The sequence below is a fragment of the Dendrobium catenatum genome, unplaced genomic scaffold (assembly GCF_001605985.2).
Source record: "Dendrobium catenatum unplaced genomic scaffold, ASM160598v2 fragScaff_scaffold_29, whole genome shotgun sequence".
In the NCBI taxonomy this organism is placed as follows: Eukaryota; Viridiplantae; Streptophyta; class Magnoliopsida; order Asparagales; family Orchidaceae; genus Dendrobium; species Dendrobium catenatum.
In genome coordinates this window covers 505,716-528,858 of record NW_021318491.1, presented here as the reverse complement: position 1 = coordinate 528,858, position 23,143 = coordinate 505,716, and the positions used below count along the sequence as shown (strand labels likewise).

At 37.1% G+C, this 23,143-nt stretch overlaps 4 protein-coding genes and 1 pseudogene across 8 annotated transcripts in view; 4 read left to right on the top strand and 1 right to left on the bottom strand.

The window, feature by feature from the left end:
* The first annotated feature begins 585 nt into the window (after nucleotides 1–585).
* On the top strand, nucleotides 586–3,319 carry LOC110092434 (protein CREG1-like). Its single transcript, XM_028693095.1, has 5 exons — nucleotides 586–863; nucleotides 954–989; nucleotides 1,165–1,363; nucleotides 1,864–1,942; nucleotides 2,023–3,319. Exons 1-5 carry the CDS (start codon nucleotides 670–672, stop codon nucleotides 2,145–2,147), a joined length of 633 nt encoding a protein of 210 aa, XP_028548928.1. The 5' UTR covers nucleotides 586–669; the 3' UTR covers nucleotides 2,148–3,319.
* A 171-nt stretch (nucleotides 3,320–3,490) lies between these two features.
* LOC110092433 lies at nucleotides 3,491–4,862 on the bottom strand. Its single transcript, XM_020816988.2, has one exon. It carries the CDS (start codon nucleotides 4,798–4,800, stop codon nucleotides 3,775–3,777), a length of 1,026 nt encoding a protein of 341 aa, XP_020672647.1. The 5' UTR covers nucleotides 4,801–4,862; the 3' UTR covers nucleotides 3,491–3,774.
* A 2,405-nt stretch (nucleotides 4,863–7,267) lies between these two features.
* On the top strand, nucleotides 7,268–8,168 carry LOC110092445 (annotated as a pseudogene).
* Nucleotides 8,169–13,993: 5,825 nt separating this feature from the next.
* Nucleotides 13,994–21,972, top strand: LOC110092429 (ribosomal RNA small subunit methyltransferase G). 5 transcript variants are annotated; one of them, XM_028693080.1, is made up of 8 exons: nucleotides 13,994–14,309; nucleotides 14,426–14,630; nucleotides 16,038–16,114; nucleotides 16,197–16,274; nucleotides 17,242–17,320; nucleotides 17,407–17,474; nucleotides 18,222–18,288; nucleotides 21,689–21,972. In XM_028693080.1, exons 1-8 carry the CDS (start codon nucleotides 14,037–14,039, stop codon nucleotides 21,799–21,801), a joined length of 960 nt encoding a protein of 319 aa, XP_028548913.1. In that variant the 5' UTR covers nucleotides 13,994–14,036; the 3' UTR covers nucleotides 21,802–21,972. The 5 variants fall into 5 exon arrangements, with proteins under 5 accessions (XP_028548913.1, XP_028548912.1, XP_028548918.1 ...); XM_028693079.1 differs by having other exon boundaries at nucleotides 13,994–14,315; XM_028693085.1 differs by having other exon boundaries at nucleotides 13,994–14,342; nucleotides 18,226–18,288.
* LOC110092428 overlaps nucleotides 21,695–23,143 on the top strand; it is a 46,326-nt gene continuing 44,877 nt past the window's right edge. The window contains exon 1 of the mRNA XM_020816971.2: nucleotides 21,695–21,775. The gene's annotated coding sequence lies outside the window, so the exon portion shown is untranslated. The remainder of the gene's footprint in view (nucleotides 21,776–23,143) is intronic.

Sequence of the window (23,143 nt, the reverse complement as noted above, 5' to 3'; positions counted from 1 at the left end):
CCCTCCAACCCGGTTTTGAATCCCCTCCTCTTCAGTGGGGCAAAAGCAAGTGTGGACCCGATACCGGTGGGTGGCTACTCTAAATTCCGCCGAGAGATTAATTATGTCGCAAGCGCTCCCTTTGGAGTGTCAGCGGGTAGATACTCGTGTTCTAAAAAAAACAAAAACAAAAATAAAAACAAGATATACTACGAAAACGTCCGTGTCTTTGATTTGTCAGATTAGCCCCTCAAAATGACTGATCGTTTCTGTATAGTTAAATTAAGATAAATTTCGCCACATCACTCCATTTACAGCTCAAAATGAAGACGTCAATCTGTCTTTGATATATAATCTAATATATTAAATTTTAATTTATATGAAAAGATTGATCCAAATAGTTTTCACAGATCTTAACAAAATAATTAAATAGTGAATTACCGTTCATGTAATGCTTGCAGTCTCCTTGATCGTGACATGGACTGATGGACTCTCTCTAAAATAAAAGTCAATGATTTGAATCTTTCTAGCAGCTGCATCCTTCAAACTCTGATTCCTCCATTTGGCACTTTCACCCTCCGATTTTGTTTGTTGATGCTGCACATGTTGAAGCATTCTTGATGAGATTTGTGATAACTTTGCTAAATGAAAGTTTAATTTATAAATCCCTGACCTCAAGTCAGGGCATAGATGGAAGCAGGGACAATGAAAAACTCTTCTTCATCTCCCTTATTCGTTCAACTAGGTGCCCTAATACTCTTCTTTCTACTCTCTCTCCTCCGATCGCCGGTAACGGCGAGTGCTGAAATAGGATTCATGTCCCCTGAGCTTGCCGCCTTCAAGGCCCGTTGGCTCATGGCCAAAAACAACTGGGGCATCCTTAGGTAAAATATTCTGTTTGATTTTTGGATTTAAAGTTCATATTTTCAAACTACATTTCATTCATTTATGGATTTTTTTTTTCCCTTTTGCAGCACAATCTCAGTTGATCTTGGAGGAGCTCCATTTGGGTAGTTTATACACATTCTTCTTCTATAACAATGTATTTCTAATGGATCATTGCATCTTATTATGTGAGGTTTTTTTGACAAAAAAGTATTACAAATATAAACTATTTCATTGTAACATAAGTTTTGTTTCTATATGGATATTGTATTGATGGATCTTGTTACTCTTGGTGCAAAGGAATGTGGTTTCATTTAGTGATGGCGAACCCGGGCATGGATTTGGGGTCCCCTACTTCTATTTAGCAAAACTGGAACCTAAAGGAGGATATGAAATAAATGGAACTAGGGCTGCCTTAACTGTAAGTGAGGATCCACTCGGAACTTGTAGAAAAGATGCTCAAAACCCTAATTGTAGTAGGATTTCTCTCACTGGGAAGGTATGTATAAATATTAATACAATAGACAATTGTACAGTCTACATGGTTTGCAATTAACCAGTTCACTTGCTCTTCTATGATGATTATTTTTCTTTCTTTTTTCGTTAATGGAAAAAAATTTTTGATAGAAATTGCTGACCTGATATACTAGAGCTTATAAGATGTTAGAAATTAGAACCATATCAATGGGTGTGCCACCTGCTTACAAACAAGTTTTTACGAAAAATTTAACATAATCAAGAGTAGAAAAGAAGCAGAATGCTCGTTGCACCACTTATAATCTTTTGTAGTTCACTGCTATCAAGTCTAATGAACCTACCCAGTAAAGAATTATTTAATCATGTGATATTTAAAAACTATTTAATGTTGGCAGAACATGATTTTAGTCCTTTTATAAGGAAAATTGTTTGGTATTTTACACAAAATTTATAATTATTTGCAATCTAGCTATTATGCTTTACTTGAATAACTAAATTTGATTGAACTTTATATGCTGACAGTTAAAATGGATCAGCTTGGAAAATCCTGAAATTAAGTTTGCCCAAGTTGCCCTGTTTACAAAGCACCCTGAGATGAAAGGTAGTTATCCAACGAAATTAAATAATTTAAATATTCACACTTCCAATACTCTTCTTCTCATTTACTAATGGTGGTTGCAGATTGGCAAAGCTATCGGAGCTTTCAAATATACAAACTAGACCTTGAAGACATTTTTCTCTTCTATTTGTTTGGTAGCCCCATGCATCTGACTCCAAAAGACTACCTGAAGGTTCCTCCAATATAAGCGAAGGAAGCAGTTTCCGCTATAAGACTTGCATTTTTCAGGATTATTTGTTAAGATAAAATAATAAATGCTCAACCCCTAGCATGTTACTCTGGTGTTGGCCTTGATAGGCTTTGAGTTGAACCTATTTAAACATATTACAGAAATAAAAGTATATGTTTTGAAGATGCACTTTCAAGATTGGCATCTTCACTTGCATAGAGCATGTCAAATCAATTTTAATAAATAATTCAGTGGCATGTACATATTTTCTTGTAGTCTAGATGTGCTAAATATTTTTCACATAGCATGATCACCAATTTGGCAATTTTTTATGAGATTCAAATTTACTTGGAGAAAGTTCAAGAGATATTTTAGTTTATTTGATTTTGATTAATGGACTTCTTACCATAAAAGCTGGCACAATTTTAGATGTCGAGCTTATAAGCATGGAAACTAGCCCAAGTTGTTATTTGATAACCATGCATCGTTGTTCCCACATTTGCCAAAGATTAGGAATTAAACTTGATTACACGGCATAGATGGTTTGGTGTCAGCCCAATTAATTGAGTTAGGGTTTACATCCTTAGGAATGCGCATGAATAGTACTTACAATCTAAAGGAGAAAAGCCTAGTGGCAATTCAATCTCGAGAGTGACAAAGGAATGAGATTGAAACATACAACCTCGAAGGTGGGTAAAGTCTATAAATAGAACTTATAATCTCAAGAGCAAGAAAAGTCTGTAAGTGACACTTAAAGCCTTGAGAACAACAAAAGCCCAAAAGTGGTTTTTACGGACTTGTAAACGTAAGGTAGCCCAATTAAATAAATTAGTTGGATGGACTTGTTGGCTCCATGTTGAACCAATTAACTGAGTAAACCGGTTCGATAAATAAGGTTGAGGCTTGCATCCAAATAAAGGCTAGGGTGGGGCTTGCAACCTCAAGGGCAAGGGAATCTCAAATTTCAAATATAAGGCATAATATGAAATATCATTATATACTTTGATAATGATATTACAAAGTTCCGGTGAACCGAGACTTATAGCCTTAGATTTGAGCAAATCCAATATAGGTCCTATTGTTTTTGGCTTTAGAGTGACATATATAAAAGGGCCTTACAATCTTGTCCTATAGACATGGTGGTCTAATTAATTGGGAGTTATCAACTTGAGTGCCAAAAAGTCCATAATTTACCTTATAGCTTTGATGCAATGCATACTTTAGCATGCATATCAGAATGATGAATCACAAGGACCCCTAGATCAACTAGAAATCAACAGTCGGACCCGAGTTCTTGACATATATGCTTAATCAATAGGGTTAACATTGTATACAATTAAATTGAGGTCTTGGGATTATAATGAAAATTTTGCTACAAAATGGGTAACCTTTTCCACAAAAAGAGAATTACATAAACAAAACTCTTGACAACCACAACAAGCATTAAAAATTTCATCAATGCAAAGTTGTGGCACAGCACGCAATTAAAATTGAGAAAACACATACCTTTAATATATCATTCACTTTATGGCAAGAAGGAATGCAGGGTGCTGGCCAGTTTTACAAAGAGAAAACGGTATATCAAATGAAAAGCAGAGAGCAACAGAAGATGGCCTGCAGAATGTAATGCCTTCCTATCATCAAACTAATCAAGCTTCCACCAAGGCTTGGAAACTCTCTCATCCATCAAATTTTCACATCCATCAGAAGCGCTCTCATCTCTCGAATCTATGTCTTCCCACTCGCTCCCATTGCATTTGCTCTCTTTAGGTTCCAACTCTGGTAGATACCGCCACTCCAATTTCCTAAGCAAATCCTTGTCATTCCACTTCAGCACAGCTGAAGCCGCGTTCTTCCTTGCCTTCCCGGAAACTACCTCCTTCCAAGAGAAAGAAGCATCAGCGCATCTCTTAAGCGCCCCATTCCCGTCATCCCCCATCACCACCGTCTTCAAGCACCTCATCCTTGCCTCCCTGATAACTCCCATAAACCCAGTGTCATCTGAAACCAAAACCAAGCAGCCAACTCTTCGCCTATCCATAGTCTCCACCATGTGCTCCTTCAGCGCCCGATCGGCTGCTCCCGGCCGATCCTCCACAATCCTTACGGAAACGCCAGCACGCTGGAGCTCGTCTCCGAAGCCATACCCGACCCTAGGTATCAGAATCTCCCTCGCCACTTTCCTGTATTTGTCCATCTTTAAATTGAGCTGGGCTTTCAGGCGGACATAGCGGCCACCGGTGGCGGAGTCAAGTCGGCGGAGGCGCTTCGCATGCTCGCGCTCGTGCATTTTGAAGTGATTGAGGAGCCTAGAATGGACGAAAAAATTGCGACCGCAAACGCGGCAGATGTAGTGGTCGGAAGGGACCGACTCCTCTAGCCGAGAGGTACCGACGGGGGCGGGGACGTGCCGGAATTCTTGGGGGGTGGCGTAAGCGGCGACGAAGCGGAGGGGACCGAGGGAGGAGGCGGCAAGGCGGAGGCGAACAGCGGCGTCGTAGGCACGGATAGATTTTGGGGGCTTGTTGTCGAGATCCCAGAAGACGGCAACGGGAGGTGCGCCAGCACGGGAGTCGACTGATGAGGAGGAGGTTACTAGGGTTCTGTGGTGAGAGCACGAGAAAAGGAAACGGGAGAATGGGCGGTCGATTCGCCGGAAAAGTGGAAGCATTCCTCGGAGTGAGAGGAGCAGCTCTTTCTCTCTCCCCTTTATATCTCTAAGGGGCTGTTTGTCAACAAGTGGATTTAATTTTAGTGGGATTTAGTAAATCTTTTAAATTCAGATTTAGTAAATTCGAAATGTGTTAAATCCTGATAACTATTTGGTATGCCAAATGTTAAATCCTGTTAAATCCTGAGAAACTGTTTGGTAACATATTTCAGGATTTATAACAGTTAGGGATTTAAATGTGAAAAATATAATTATAACTTAAAAATAAATTTATAATTAAAAATAAAAAATATAATGTGTTATAAATTTAATAATATGTTAAGTACAAATTACTCATTAATTTTTGATCGGAAGCAAGAACGGGAGCTCGCTGGCTGTGAAGGTAACTTTCTCCTTTCGCGCGCTTCTTCGGATAAATCCCGCTCGGATTTACTAAATCCGGCTACCCCTCGGATTTACTAAATCCCGGATTTAAGCTGTAAATCCGTAAATCCGGGATTTACTGAATCCCGGGATTTAACACGCGCACAAAAACTGTTTGGCTGGATTTAGCGTAAATCCGACTTAAATCCCGCTGTAAATCCGATACCAAACAGCCCCTAAGCTTTCGTTTGGGATGTCTTCTTCTGCTTGTGAGCTTTCAGTAAATAATTGTTCTAAAAAATTGTGAGCTTTCAGTAAATAAATTGTAAGGAAATTATTCTAAATAAAGCCTCATTTTTATGTAAGCTGAATGATTAAATTGTAATTGAAATAAAGAATATGCCTTGTACATTAAAGTGCTAAAATTTTAAGAAAAATCATTGTTATCATCAAGGAGGCTAAGAAGCTTATTTTTTAAAATATTCTAATTAAACATGGCCCAAAAAGATCTCATTTAAGCACTAACATAGATAAGGGGGGATTGTGGGGTCATTGACCTCTCCACCATTAAAAGAATATACATATATATATATGCCCTAAACCCTAAACACCGGGTGGGGGGGTCAGGAATCCTGGGGCATGGCTCAGTTTGAAAGAATCCACTAATGTTTCTAGTAAATTGGAAGAATCATTATTGACATGTTTGTTTAATCAGTATGACCATAGTCGGTGGGCGACAGAGGTCTAAAAGATCGTAGTCGGGTTACAGTGGTCAGAAGGATTATATTCAGCGGGCGACGGAGGTCAAAAAGACAGTAGTGTCGTAGTCTAGCGACGGAAGAACCGTAGTCGATGGGCGATAATGATTGACAGACCGTTGTTTGGTGGCAAAGGTTAGAAGGACCGTAGTTGGCAAGTAACGAAGGTTTGAAGGATTGTTGTGATGCAGAGCATCTTAGTTACATTGTTCTTTAGGTATATGCTAATTAGTTTGTTATAAGTTTCTAGAACTTTCTAGGTTTCTCTAGGTGCCTTTTGCTAGCTTATAAATATAATAGTTGTATGAAGGAATTAGATATGAATGAATATTTTTGGATTTTAAAACAGCTGGGCTGTTTTGGTCTCTTAGGGCTGTTTAGCCCTTCTTCTTCTTCCCCATCATGCTTCTTTGGTGATTCTCCCCACATCAGATGGTATCAGAGCGAGGTATGACCCTTGACGTCGATCAGGGCCCTGGGTTGCTGCTACATCTACCCTTGACGTCGATCGGGGTTTTGGATGCTTGGGGAAGGGCATGTATGAAGCTAGGCTGTCGACGACGTTCGAAACCTCCACCAGCCGGCAACCATACCGGCGAATCTACACATCCCGCTAGCAACCATACCAGCGATTCCATCGTCTGGCAATCATACCAGCGAATCTCTCTCCAACGGCAATCATAACGTCGGAGATCTCCACGCACGATTTCCCCGTCCGCGACCTTGGCCGCGTTCCTCGCAATCGACTCGTCGACCTGCAATCTGTGCCCGTGCTTGTCCAGTTAAAGCGAACGGCCATGCCCGCCGTTCACGCCGCTCGCGACAGTAGGAATCCGCCCATTCCCGCGCCCATCCACACCGGCGTTTTCCTTCCCGCTCGCGCTCGCTTCCGCTCCAGCACGCGATTTTCCCCTCAGATCCACCCACACAGAGCCCCCGCTTTCTCTCGCAACCAGATCCTCGCCATCTCTGTCCCCAACGACCAGATCCATCTCGTCGGATAGCTTCTCGTGCGGTACAATCGTGTCCTGAAACCTGTTGATACGCCTCCCGTTCCCGTCTCACGCACGAGTCCGACCATTGTCCACACTCGTCCGCGTATCCGCCATCTCTCTCATCAGCCTCATCGAGGAATTCCATTACTGTATCGATATCGTCTATTTCGACGAAGAGGTTTTCACCTTCCGATCTGACCCCAAGCTTTTCTTCCGATTGACCCCCAGCATGTGTTGCAGAAGTTGAACCTTTATCTACTCTAAGCAAAATAGCTATGCCGATGACTCGTGGTTCCAAGTTGGTGCTGCAGTGCTTGAGCTTTTCCAGAGTTTCGTCAACATATTGATGGCATGAATGCGCATAAATGGTTGCTAACAAATTTTGATTTCTCCTTGCTTTGGGTGACGGACTGAAGTGCTCTTATTCAAACCCTATCCGCTATTCCAGAATTTCTTGAAAATAAGGCATCTCAATCGAATGCAGTTGTTGATTTCAAAGATTAGCAAATTCCTTTAGAAGGCAGTTTCAGATCATTAAAGTTATGGATGGCCAGGAAAATCTGCAAAATTACATCCAGAACCACATAAACCTTGCCAAACAATTTGAACTACTTGTCAAGTATGATTCTAAGTTTGAGGTTATGGCCCCTCGGACATTCTGATCACTTGTTTGTTTCCGCCTTATCCCTCCTCCAAATCATCAAGACACTGACTATAAGCAGAACTACATCTTAAAGGATTATATCAACACAAGTGGAAAGATCTTCATATCCCACACTGTCCTGTCAGGGATGTTTGTTTTGCGGCTTGTTGTAGGAGCTCCATTGGCAGAAGAAAAACATGTTAAAGCAGTTTGGAAGCTTTGGCGCGGTTTAAAGTTTGTAGATCAAAATTCATCTGCATCCTCCATTTCAAGAACAGCAGCAGCAGCTTCCTCTTCCTATCTCCAACATATGGATACAGATTCCTTTCCACTGGCTGGAAATTGTAGAAAACAAAGGTATATAATCCCAAGCTCAGGATTTCTGCCGCCAGCTTGACTACCTACTGAGATTAATAGTTCCGGATTCTTCAGACAAGGGGAGAATGATGCAGAGCATCTTAGTTACATTGTTCTTTAGGTATATGCTAATTAGTTTGTTATAAGTTTCTAGAACTTTCTAGGTTTCTCTAGGTGCCTTTTGCTAGCTTATAAATATAATAGTTGTATGAAGGAATTAGATATGAATGAATATTTTTGGATTTTAAAACAGCTGGGCTGTTTTGGTCTCTTAGGGCTGTTTAGCCCTTCTTCTTCTTCCCCATCATGCTTCTTTGGTGATTCTCCCCACATCATGTTGTCTGACGACGGAGGTTAGAAGGACCGTAATAGACAGGCGACGAATGTCGGAAGGACCGTGGTCTGACGACAGAGGTTAGAAAGATCGTAGTCTGACGATGGAGGTCAGAAAGACCAAAGTCGACGGACGACATTTGTTAGAAAGACCATTGTCTTGTGATGGAGGTCGGAATGACCATTATTGGCAGACGACATAGGTCAGAAAGACCATTATCTGGCGACGAAGGTCAGAACGACCATAGTCGGCAGGCTATAGAGGTTGGAAAGATAGTAGTCGGTGGACGATAGTGGTTAGAAAGGTCGTTGTCTGGCGACGGAGGTAGGAAAGAGCGTTGATAGTATGTGGCCGAGTATAAATCCAATGTTAGTTGGTGGCTAGGCGTAAGCCCAATGACAGTTGGTGATTGGGCAGAAGTCTAGGGAAAGTCTGGAGATGGTTGGTGGACAGATAGAAGTCTGATGTCAATCGGTGGCCGGGCGGAAGTTTGCCAATTGTCCGGCAAAGGTTGGTGGTCCGATGGTGGTCAAGGAGGAGTTTGATGACAATATAATTATTATTTCTCTCTCTTCCTTATGTTCCTTCTCTTCCTTGTGTGGCTTCCCTTTCCATGAGGAATAAGGGGGGTCTATTTATAATTTTATGAGAGTGGTATTACAAGTAAATAAAAGGTAGATCAAGGGTATGTTAAGAGTAGTTTGAATGGACGACCAATATTATCTCCTTGATTGTAGATTGTTTACTGCCATTTGAATGTCTTAATGATATTAGAATTTAACCATCTTTGGCTTGTTGGATTGGTCTTGTTGAGCTGTTCGATTCGATTATAAGCATGTCACATTTGAAAATCATTTTATTATCCAATTATTAGTTTGAACTTTTAAAAGTAGCTTTGGGTCTTCAATTTAGACTCATTTGGGCTTGTATTGAGTCGAATTTGATGTCGTTGAGTTCTTCTTATCAAGACGTTCAATTTGACCGTAAGTTTACTGAAATCTAAGTTCAAATGATCCCAAATTTAATTTAGGAAGTTTTCAACTTAATTTTGCCTCAAGATTCGTGCCTGATTAAGATAATTTTTTTATGATATATATATATATATATATATATATATATATATATATATCAACATATTAATTTAAAATTCAGACATATTTAATTTCAAAATAATTAATAAAATAAAAATAAAAGTAAAAAAGAATTTAAGCAAAAAAAAATTATTGTATATTTGATCAAGATTAAATTAAAGTTATTGGATAGAAGAGCGGCATCTCGGGCTTCACTATAATTTTCTTACGTGCACAAAATATATTAATTGTCATTCGAGTAACAAAACATAAATACATCGAAAAACATCTCGTTCGCATAATCATCGCCATCACATTTGTTTAGTAAAAAAATTAATGAGCAATTTATCATTAGGTGGTCTTTTGGCCAATTTAACTTTAACATTCAATACTTATTCTTTTTAAGAGAATCTAAATGGACTTGCCTATAATCCAATGAATTTTGTGTCGTTATGTTTGTATTTCCGAGACGCTCAGTTTGACAATAAGTTTGTTGAAATCGGAGTTTAGATGCTCCCGAATTTAATTTTGAAGTTTCCGACTTGATTTTGCATTGAGATTCGCGCCCGATTAAGATAATTTTTTCGAGGATATATCATACTTAAATTTTATCTGGTACGGTATTCTTGTTGCTTCTTAAAGCAATTTTCTAGTATAAAAACTAATTTTTTGTACTAAAAATTTGTTTTAAAAAACAACATAAAAATTATTCCAAATAAACCCTTATTTGATGTATCATTAATTTGCTTCATTCAACTAATTGGACTTTGATCTTTTCATTATTCATTATATAGTATATGAATATTGATGTATTCAGGAGAAGATAAGCCTTATAAATACAAGAACAAGAATAATATTATTTGGTTCAAATAAAGATGAGATTATGTTCGAACAAAGGGAAAAAAAATTAGGCTTGTTTGTAACATTATCCTGACTGATAACAAAATAGGTAAAAATAAAATTCATATCAGATTAGATCAATGGTTTGAAATTTGTTTGAATATTGTTTGATGTTCAAATAAGGCTGGATATATCATCAAAAATTTATCTTGATCAAGCATGAATCTCGAAGCGAATTTGAGCTCGAAACTTCCAAAACTAAATCTGGGATCATCTGAACTCCTATTTCAGCAAATTTATAGTCGAACAAAACATCTCAAATAGATGAACCCAACGACATCAAATTCGACCCAATCCGAGTCCAAATGGGTCCAAATCAAAGACCCAAAGCACATTTGGAAGGTTCATAACATAAATTGAATGATAAATTTTTTTCAAATGTGACATACTTATAGTCAAATCGAGCGACTCGTTGAGAAGAATCCAATGAACCCAAGATTGCAAAACTCTGATATCATTAAGATACTCAAATGCTCAATAAATGTTGCACAGTCAAGGGAGTCGATATCGGCGGTCCATTCAAAACACTTCCAACTTGCCCTTGATCTTCTCCCATATTTATTGGTCATACAACTCTCGAAAAATTATAAATAGATCTCTCATTTTTCATCGATGAGGACCTAATAAAGAAAGAGAAGGAAGAGAGATAAATCAAAATTATCTTGCCACAAAATTCCTCCTCGGCCCCCGCTAGACCACCAACTGTCATCAGACTATCGTTGGACTTGGATTATCGTCGGACTTCTGCTCGGCCATGAATTGTCATTGTCTTCTGCCCAACCACTAGCTATCGCTGGACTTCTGTCTGGCCACCAACAAACACCGGATTTTCACCCATCCATCAAACACCGAATTTAGCACAACAGGAGGATATTTATCTCCCACAGAATCTACCGTAAATTGGAGACGTCTAACTTAAGCAATTTCAAACAGTACCCCCTCTCCCATTATTAAAGATGCATCCCCCATCACATCAAGACAACAAACATGCTGACACAACAAGCTCTATCCATCCTTCTTGCACAGGTCAACCACCCCGCATTCCTGCAATTGTCTTCGAAGACTTGATTCAACCTCGCGTTGCTGATCTCCCACACAATACTTTACGTCATGAATTAAGATGACTGGATCAACAAGAGTTCCCAATGAGTGGTGGAAGGTGATCTCTTCATCAGTAGAATTTTCAGGAGTCACCACCTTTGATTGAAATCATCCTTCAACATCCCATTCTGGCGAGCTTCAAATTATCAAACATAGATTCTTACAATGAGACATCTGATCCTTATGAACATATCGATAACTATATACCATCTGCATATCTAGCGAGCCTCAAATGCGCTTATCTACCAAGTTTTTCTATCTACCCTCAAAGGGAAAGCTCAAACATGATTATGTTCACTTCATGTCGGAACTATTCCCACATTCATCAAGTTGGCAAAGGTGTACTTCAAACAATTTTTTGTTAATCGAATAATTATTAAGAATTCTTCCCATATCTATGGGATTCACCAGAATGAAAAAGAATCACGTAACGAGTACTTTCAATGATTCTCCATTGAGGCTCGACAAATTTCAGGGGTAGATCATAAGTTACTGAGATGAGTTTTCATTGGAGGTATTCATCCTAGTCTATTTTACCAAACACTTATGAGAGATGCATTTCATTTATATGCTGATTTAATTCATCATATGGAGGCACATATACCAGCAAGTGAAGCCATCAAGGCTCAAAGGAAACAATTCGAGTACACTTCCTAAAAAGCATAAGAATGTACCTATAATGGATAATTCATCCTTGCAAAGACAAAAATAAGGGTACAATAATGCCTCCTCAACTCCCATTGCCATGAAAAGAGCCTCTATAAGAGAGGAATATACACCACTCAATGCATCTAGACCAAATGTACTTATGGCCATCCAAGATGAAGAAAATGTTAAGTGGCATAATACTTTGAAATTGAATATAAGAAATCAGGAGTAGTACTGCCATTTCCATAATAGTCGTTGACACACCAATGAACCTAGTAAGCAACTCAAGAATGAAATTGAAAGACTTGTCGACAAGGTTATATTTGACGTTTATTCAAAATCCACCGGCCCATAAGGATACTCCTCTTATTGGGGGTGACCTACACAAAGACAAATATAGAATAATCGTCAAATGATTGGTGAAATTAAAATTATAATCGGAGGCCTCTTGTTGCCTAACCAAATCTTATTTGCAGTAGATAAAGAACCAATGCCAAAGATGGCTCATACTAATCGCTCATTATGGGCATATCTATCACTATAAAATCATGTTCATATTTAGCGAGCATCAAATGCGCTTAAAGGGAAAGCTGGAACATGGTTCTATTCACCTCTTGTCATAACTATTCCCACATTCGTCAAGTTGGCCAAGGTGTTTGTCTAATATCTGGTCATGCCGTTCGGGCTCAAGAATGTTGGAGCCACATATCAGCATCTCATGATTAATATTTTCAAAAACTTTATTGGGCGCACTACGGAAGTATACATCAATGATATGTTAGTAAAAGTATTGAAAAATCACAACATATCTCTAAACCTGGAATAATGTTTCCATTTTATGCGACGTTACAATATGCGACTCAAACCCGTTAAGTGTATTTTTGGAGTCACTTTAGAAAAATTTTTGAATTTTATGGTTACTCACCGTGGAATTGAGGCAAATCTCAAAAAGATTAAGGCACTAAGATATATGGCGCCCCAAAGGAATATTAAGGAAGTTTGGAGACTAAATGGAAGGATTGTAGCGTTGTCTTGTTTCCTAGCACGCAATAAGGCTCAAATACAATTGATCAATAGTCAACAGTGGTTCAAAACATATTCAATCTTATTTGAACATAGTTCAAATTTGGTTGATCAATGATTGAAGGACTTTTGAACATTATTCAAAGCAAATTAAAACTTGTTTGAGTAACTTTCAACTTTTCCTCGGAATTGTTTCGGCCTTTTATTTAATTCTACATTCATATTTCTATCAAAATGACTTCATTAACTTGTTTTCATATAAATTGTATTTCTCATAAAAAAAAAACTATTTAATCACATACGATTAATATTTACATAAAAAATACATACCTATAGGTATACTGTATATGTATCAAATTTCGATTCATATATTGTTTGTGACAGCTTTTGCATTGCATTGCTTTTTATAATGGTGCCACACTTTCGTTTTGCAATTGTTTTTGTGTTGATTTTCAAAAATTTATGTGATGAGAAACTGTTTTTAACATTCCAAAATTATTGGAATGTGATTGTTATATGAAAATTACTGTTCAATTTAAAGAAAGAATTTCTTATACCCACCATAACTTAACAAATTTTCTTTTCTCACAACAGCTCTGCAACAATCAATATAAAAATTATAGACGCCTTAAACATATCCTTAATTACTTCATCAAAGCTTTCTAACCATCCTCTTAATCTTCTAAATTGTTGCTAGAAGAAATCTCACAGCGAAAAAAATTAAAATCATGATAATCCGAGATCCGAGTTTAACAAATTTATAGTCGAATTGAACACCAAAAAAACATAAAAAGTGATCTAATCTGTTGAGCATGTAAGTTCAAATGAGCTTATTCTCATATATAAAAACTCAAAATTTATTCTAATTTTATGATAATAATTAAGATAAATTTTGTTTGGGGAATAATAAGAGCACTTGGTTTATACTTAAAATAAGCACATTTATAGAGAAATGAAGAAAAACAAAAAAATTAGTTTAATTTTACATTTAGTAACTATAATAAGCTTAATAGTGAGAGCAGAGGGCGAAGCTACGGGACGGCCATGCTCACGTCGTCGACTAATGTCTTCTTATCTTTCAATGCTTTCTCCCGCCACCGTATATGCAGTGGTGGCCGCATTCGCCTTCGGCCTCTTATTTCCTTTCCCAGATTCTATTCCCAATTCTCTGGTCCAAATACCTCCGGAGGAACCCTTGATTATGACGCAGCAGCCTCGCCGGACGGCCACTTGATTGAAACCCCAATCACTGACGCCGCCGCCGTCGACTCTGCGATTTTTCGAACCCTTTCTTCTCGCCAGAAGGAACAAATATCTGTATTCGTTAGCGCTCTTCTTGAATGGAACGAGGCACATTTTTTCTGCGTGTTGTATTGTCCAAATGGTCTGCATCTATGGTCTTGCTTTGTAACTTTTCACGTTGGCTTCTGCAGCGGATGAATCTGACGTCGGAGAGGCAGGAGGGCGAGGTGATGGAGAGGCACGTGGAGGACTCCCTTGCCCTGCTTACCCCATTGCGTCGGTCATACCTTTCTAGGTGCTGTCCCTCTTCTTTTCCTTCTTGTGATGGGCTCAAACTGGTGGACGTTGGATCGGGCTCCGGCTTTCCGGGTTTGATTCTCGCTATTGCTTGCCCCAGTAAGTTTTTCTCTATGCCCTCTTGGCTTCCTTTGTAATTTGTTTCTTTAATCTCCTAGTGTACGTTTTTTTGCTAATGATATTCTTCTTGTTCTTAAGACTAGATAGGGAGTTGAAGGAAAATTTGAGTTATGGAGGTCAACCTTGGAGCCTAAAGGTTTTTATTTGAGTAGATCTAAAGCTGAATACTTGGAGTGCAATTTAAATAGTAATAATCTTTGTTTGAGTAGATCTAAAGACAAATACTTAGAGTGCAATTTAAATAGTAATAGATCTTGGGTCTATTGTTCAAAATGATGATGAAATAGATGGGGATGCTATAAGTAGAATTCTAGTTGGATGGTTGAAGCGGAGGAATGCATCGGGCCTCGTGTGATAGAAAAGTATCCTTCAAACTTAAGAAAAAAATTCTACTAGATGGTACTGAGACCTGCAATGCTTTATGGTGCAAAATTTTGGCCATTAAAAGAGAAGCTTAAAACTAAGTTAAATATTGCATAGATGAGAATGCTCAAGTGGATGAGTGACTTCACTCTTAGAAACAAAATACGAAACAAGTATATTCGTGAAAAGGTTGGAGTAGCTCTAGTGATAGATAAAATCATAGATGGTTTGCTCACATAAAAATTCGGCCTTCCGATGATCTAGTTAGTTGAGAAATATATTAGATTTGACTTATGTTAAGAAAGATAGAGGTAGACTTAAAATGGCTTGGTTAGAAAGAATTAAAAATAATACTTTTTATTAGATTTAAATTAGAATTTGGCTCTTAATAGGACACAGTGGAAAAAAATGATTAATGTAGTTGGCCCCATATAGTGGGATAAAGTTTTTTTGTTATTGTTTTTAACATAAAAATCTCATTCTATTGTACTACGTGTGTTTGGATTTCCTAAGCTAAGACACCATATTATTCTTACACTAGTATTTGCAGGAATTTCTTTAGTGGCACATCCATCATTCCAATCATATCAATGAATACTTTTATTTATTGTTTGGCATAGGCACAGTATCTGGTTTGTTCTATTAACTTGTATGATTTGTTGTACCACATCGACTAAGATCTCATTTGGTAATGCCTTTTAGCTTCTTCACTTTTTAAAAATATTTACGTTATCATAATTTTCCTTTGTGCGAGACACATTGACTAAGATCTGATTTAGTTAAGCTTTTCTTCTCTTTTTCTTTTTCGGAAAATTGTGGTCCTCATTATTTTTGATTTGTGCGGACAATAATGTAGCATTATATTGCATGTGCATCCACCTCACCATAAAGTGTATCCGCATTTGCAAAATAGCTTATTCATCTATCATAAGAATTTTTTTTTTCTGTACTAAACTGCAAGGCACTACAATACCAAACGATCCTAAATGAAGCGTGAGATGGTTTGGATGTTTGTATTTCCAGCATTCAAAAATAGGGATTCCAACCCTTTGCTAAAACTGACAAATTATCATGGATTTTCTATGGAAAGCTTTCCCACGGTACTAACTGTGTTATTTTTTATAGAGTTTTAATAACTTTTTTTCTCCAGCTTGGAATGTTACTCTACTAGAATCAATGCAGAAGCGTTGCTTTTTCCTGGAGCACGTTGTGAGGATTACTGGTCTCTCAAATGTCAAAGTGCTAAGAGAAAGAGCAGAGGTAAGTAAATCTCCTGATACATCATCAGGGTAGAAAATATATTATTTTCTTCTCCCACTATACCTACTTGCTTCCACTATCTTAGAATATCACAGAAAATGCAGTAAAATATTTCTCTTACAATTGTCTTAATGGTACTTATTCATAGAATGTAGTGATAGCTGCTATAGTGGATCATGCGACATTATCAGTGGATCAATTATTCTGCTCTACATTGATTGTAGATTTAGACGGCAGAAAGATTACAAGCTAATTGTTGGTTATCATTAAATTATCCCCAAAACCCTCATATATCATTTATGACATGATAGCTTAAGTTTGAACATACTGTAGAGTGTAGAGCTGCTGATCTAGGAAACGGTATTATGCACCAAATTATTATAGTCCATAATTGACGAAGATGGTTTACAGTAAAGAGTTATGATGTCGGCAGCCAAAGAAAAAAGATGGACATTGTGGTGAGAAACTAGGAGTAATATACAGATTATGATTGTTGTACGAAAAAATCCATGTACATTTATATAACTAAATCTAAACTGTGGCAGCAGAGTAATTTGCAATATATTTCTCACTTCTAAGAAGTTCCAAACTATTTGGGGCCTTGGGGGTTATCAAGGACTCCAATTGCCAACATGAATTATGCAAATGTGACAAGGAAATCTTGCTAGCCTCAAACAAACTTAAGTCCTGTGATTACCGGACCGATGAACATTAGTTTCGCCACGTGTACTTGAAGAAGATGAAGGGGATTGAATCTGTCGTTCGGAGTTGTGAAGAGATACAAATGAGTTGTCTATTTCGTTATCTGGTTATTTTAAATATAATTGTTACTTCAAGCAACCTTTGGAACTTGATTCATTACTAGCATGAATACCGCTTGTGTTCTTGTTGTGACTATCACAAAATTTTTGTTGGGATCTGTAGATTATTTTTAAAAAATTGAAATTGTAATATGGCTATATGGCAGAATGTAGGCCAAAGTCTTGATTTCAGAGAGCTGTTTGATGTTGCAGTTGCAAGAGCTGTTGCAGAGATGCGAATCCTAGGTTTGTGAAAGCTTAGATTTGATATGGAAATTTGCTAAATATAAGCAATCACTGTTCCTTCAATTTGCTTTTTTGTGTTTATCCAGCTGAATATTGCCTTCCATTGGTACGTGTTGGTGGTCTGTTCATCGCTGCAAAAGGCCATAATCCTCAGGTATTCATTTAAACATCTACGCCATACATTTCTCCACCATTAAGAGAGGCTATTCTAAAGTTTGATTTGTTGGATGACAAGTAAACGACAACATCAGTGGCATGGAATTCCATGCAAGCGTTACTTCTTGTAGCTTTCTAGGTAGTGATCAATTTGGCAACCACCTTTTTAATAGTTTTCATTGTGCAATTGGTTCCCCTGGGTTATCAGAAACTTTACAAACCGTAGTCCTTGTGTAGGCAACTGTTTCAGACTGAAACCTGTTTTGGCATATTTGATCGAAATCCTGCCAAAAAAAAGCACTTTGACATGCTAGAAGTTCTTGTTTGTTTGATGAACCCTTATTGGTATACTAATGGCTAGATGACCTCTGCTGGATTAGGCAAACATAATTGATATTCATTCTACGTCTTTTTTAGTTTAAAGATAAGTCTCAGTGGCATGCTTAATTTTGCAGATTGTTATTTCTTAACAATGTGAAGCTTAAAACGCTTTTATTTTCATATTATTTCTTATTTAATTTATGTTGTGGGTCGCATTTCCTTTTGCACATTCAAAATTCATGTGCTAGATTTTTTTTATAGCATAAACAATTTATCAGCTGATCATAATATGACTGGAGAAGTCTTGTACCAATTTGTATAATTTATTATTTCTGTGAAAAAGAAAACAATGTTTGCTAAATCTGTTTACTCATGATCATGCTATGCTTTATTGGCATTTTATCTTGTATGGTTTCTTGGGCAGGAAGAACTTAGAAATTCAGAGAAAGCAATCAAATTGATGGGAGGTTCCATGGTGGAATTGTGTACTGGTATGTGTGAATGTTTCCCTTACCATGAATGTTTATGTACACAGTTGCAATTTCCAAAAAATATGAAGTTTAATGTTCTGTAGGCAAAATCATGCATTCCAGACTTTAGAACTTTCTACAAAGATAACATAAGGTTGTCAATTTTCCGCATAATAGTCATTTACATATTTTAAATCAAATTGGTGATAAGATTGTATTTGGACAGTCGGGTTATTGTCTTGCGGATGTAGTTGCTATTCATGCAAACTGGTTATGTCTATTGTGATATAATAGTTTGTTTCCACCGGCCTAAGAAAAGGGGGAGGGGGGATCCATCATTATCATGGTCCGACTACTTTGCCAAGTGAATCAAAGTCAAGGCATTGATAAAGACAGTTGTTGTAATTATACATAATGCCATTTGGCTTGATATTGTCATTGACAAAGTGATAGGAAATACTTGATTTCAAGTATTTCCTAACCACCTTTGAAGCAATTCTCAATGAAAACCTGCTGTCCACAGCAGAAAATGACAGCAAAACAGTGGAAAATCACAGCAAATCGGAGAGAATAGTTGAGTGACAACTTGTATTTTACTAGTAGATGAAAGAAAAACAGTAAAGATACAAGGATCCTCTATTCGAGAGGAGGATCACACTCTCCCAATTCTCTAGATTGAAGATCTAGAGCCCTCGCACCTAAAAGAACAACCCGAGAATTTTTCTCCACAATACAAAACATGTCATGCCCTCATCTCCCTCTCATACTTAAAGCAAACAATTAATTAAAATACATAAAAAGACTAATTAGCCCCTGCCGCCCCCTCCATTTGAAAATTTAAAATCAATTTGAGTAGTGGGGCCCGCCCACTAGGCAGGATTAGGAGAGGTAGGCGGAAGATTTCCGCCTCCTGTAGAAATGCCGAGCTGGCCACTTGGCCGGCTGAGCCGGTTCACCCTGAACCGGCCTAACACAAAGGTCCTCAATCTTCAAATAAGATCTTGAAAGGCTTCTACCAACAATGATTTATCAATGGCTTGGTCGAGGAAGCAAATAAGCTAATCATGTACACTTTAAAGAAGGAGATTGATAGGCTTAAAGACTAGTGGTCATTATGAACACTTTAAAGGGGTTTGACATACTTAAACACTAGTGGGTTATGAACTCCTGATTGTACTTTGGGTGCTACATGCCACTTCTTCCATGTAAATTAGAGGCTTAAAATGTAGGTGGGTTAATGAAATCTTGAACATCGTTTGGTGCTTGCACACTTCCTTGGAAATTGGACAAACTCTATACATGCTCTTTCTAAGAATGGAGGCTCTGCTCCTTCTAAAATTCAGTTAAGTAGCCTCATAATACTATTAAGATCAACTACGCGAGTGTATGATGAGAAATGAAGGGCTTCATCCAGGAACCTTCGATCTCCATTATTCAACTTTTTTTTTTTTCATTTATTTTTATTTCATAGTTTAGCTTTGCTTGATAATATTTTACACCTATTTTATCTTGGTCCTTTCTCGTAGTTGAATATTGACTTATCCGGCTTAGAGAAGCAGCTATGATCATGTACACTTACAACTTTAGAAAGACAAAGTTCTTCTTGGCCTTATTACATCGTGATGTGCACCCACATCACAGATTGTCAGTATGCTAGGAAGTAGGAACTTTTCTATCGTAGGAGTCAATACACTCTGTTAGATTGCATGAGCTGATTTATCTCATTTCTCTAGATAATGTGAGATATCTATTTCCTTTCTATGGTGCTAACTTGGGTACATTTCCCTTAGTAAGCTTGAGTAGGTACATTGTCTACCCTACCAATAGTTGCGTATGTTTACTTCCATTTTGCCCAAGCAGAAAATACAAATGAAGTTAACATAACTCTCCAGTGTCCTCTGTGGGTACGAGTTGATAAACCCTTCAAGCTATTAGAAGTCAATGCATCCTCTACCAAGAAAGTATAAAGGCATTTACTCCCTATAGGGTGCTAGAAGCCACACATCCTTCTAAGCAAGTATGAGTAGATGTATCTTCAAACCTATCATGAGAGACATCCAATCCCCTCCTTGACGCCTAGGTGCCTACTTCATGAACATGGAGTTGGCTAAACCATCCTTCCTTATATGAGTCGAATAGTCGATACACTCTCCTTGCTAATCATAGTTGATTCATCCTTTTCTTAGATAATATTAGGCGTATGTTTCCTCATTAGGGTTCTAAAGCCAATACATTCTCTAAAGCTAGCAGGAGTTAATACAAAATTCTTTTTTCTGCTGTAAAAGATATCTATGTCGGTGTAGGTACTGCTGGTTCACCTACTCCATGAGCACGACTCAACTAAATCTTTCTCTCTAGGCATGAGTCGAAACACCCTCTGAGCTTGTAGTTTTTTTTTTTTGACCCTCTGAGCTTGTAGTTGGTTTATCCTTAGCCCAGGCAATCCCACACATCCATTTCCTCTAGGTTGCCGGAGTTGATGGTCTTAAGCTACATTCTCTACCCTAACATGATAAATGCTTGATTACTGCCCTATACATACATACCTCATAAGCTTGACAAAAGCTTCTTCTCTTGATATAAATTTATACAGCATCCTAGCTAGTGGAGCCGATATGTCATTTATTTTGATAGTGTGAGGATTTATTTTTTCTCTAGCTTGTTAAAGTTGATACATAGTCCCCCTTAAACTTAAGGAAAAATTCTATAAGATGGTGGTGAGACCTACAATGGTTTATGATGCCAAATGTTGGCCATTAAAAGAGAGCATAAAACAAAGTTAAGTGTTGCAGAGATGAGGATGCTTAGGTGGATGAGTGGCTTTACGTGAAACCTTCTAAAGCAACTCTCTCTAATCTTATCTTCCACTGGAGCTACTCCAACCTTTTCATGTATATGCTCATTTCGTATCCCATTTATAAATGAGAATTCGACTTTTAACATGACACCATGGCGAAAAAGGATTCATGTTGCCGACCCCACTTGATATTGTTGTTGTTGGTGATGGTGGTGATGTTAAAGTTGATACATCATCCCACTAGGCTACTAGCTTGTCTCGGCCTCCACTTTCTCTCCCTATCTCTTATGTCTCCACTCTAAAAGTCTTACACTCTGCCTCTCGCTCTTGACCCCGCTACCTCTCTATTTGCTCGCTGGGTTTCTCTTCTATTAGAAAAAACGGTTCTGTCATAATTTCTTATCTTTACGTTTCTATATATAACGTATGGTGGTGACATGAGGTTATGGTAACACGTAGCGGTAGTTTATTTTGGTTTTTGCCGATCTCAATGGACTGTTGTATTTTTATTTATTTTGCTGATATTTCTGTACCTTCTACACTTTATAAATATCTAAACGGTTTGTATATACCTGAATATATTATAGGAAAAGCTAATTTGAAGCTGTCTCTTTTTGTCCTCAGTGGAATCATATAGTCCTCTTGGTCAAAGAACTGCTATTATATGTTTTAAGGAGTTGTCGACCCCAAAGAAATATCCCCGGAATACAGGTATTCCCTCCAAATTTCCACTCTAATTTGATCCTATCCTACTTACTACTTCTCTGTCTCTGTCCCCTATCATTTAATTCTTTGATGAGATTGTACTAATTATAACATTTTTTTTCCCATCTCTATCAAATGTCGTAGTGATTGTGTTATGTATATTTCATCATTATTAATTAGTTGAATTAGTCATATTTATTCTAGTCCCTATGCTGTAATTTATTTAGTTTAGTCTTTCAGTATTTGTCTATCTATCCAAAATGAAATGTTTTTTTTTTATATAAATTTGTTTACCTTCCTCATACATGTATAAGATCCATTCCATTTGATTTTTAAAAAATAAATTACTAACTCATTTTTTATCAGTAATGGCTGTGAATTAGATTTTTTTCCCCATCCTTTTAACTTTCGTAATTGCATAAAAATTAGGACGATTGTGTCGTTGAGTCGATGCTTTGCCATCTGTAACTAATAAGGAGGCTTATTATTCGTAAAAGGGCTTCCTTACATCATTCACATCATTTTTTTGGGTTAGGCAATCCACGTTAAAATTATGAATTTATGGGCGGCGCATCAAATCCGAATGTTTTCGCGTTTTCATATCACAACTGAGCAAAATTTTGGCAATTTGAGTTTAAAAAATTTTAAATTTATTGAGATAAGTATATTTTAAATTTATTTTATTAATGATATTTAGTATATTTATTTTAAAATAAATTTAATAAATAATTTTGAGATCTATTGAAATCAAACTTTGATTAGAATATGAAAAGTAGCAGGCAAATGCATGTTGGTTCATGCGATGTGATTGTAGAAATTTTGGTAGCTTTCACACTGCTAATAGATATGAGATGGTCAATAGATGTTCTTCCGTGATTAAGCATGATGATTTTCTGCTTAATTATTCATTTTGAAATATTGTCGATGTTATTTTTAATATTATTTATTAATTTCATTAATTTGTCTATAAGTGAAGAGATACTCTATCTTCCTATCTTAATTCAAATACTTATGTGAAGGATAAAGTTGCTCTAGGGACACATAATATTAGTCCACTTAGATAGTTTGGTCTAATTTATGCTAAGAAAAATGTAAAAAAAGGCCGAGGTAGATTTAAATTGATTTTGTTAGAAAATATTAGAAATGATTTTTTTATCATGTTTAAATAAGAATTTGACTTTTAATCTAATATAATTGAGAAAAATGATTCCAATTAGTAGAATAGAGATCTGATGTTATTGTTGTTGTTATATATTTTTAAAAATAATTTTATTATCTAAATGTTTTAAAGATTTCTTTTGAATGAAAATATAGTGTCAGGTTTTATATGACTTGGATTAATTTAAAAATATACTTAACCAACTTGTCTAGCTT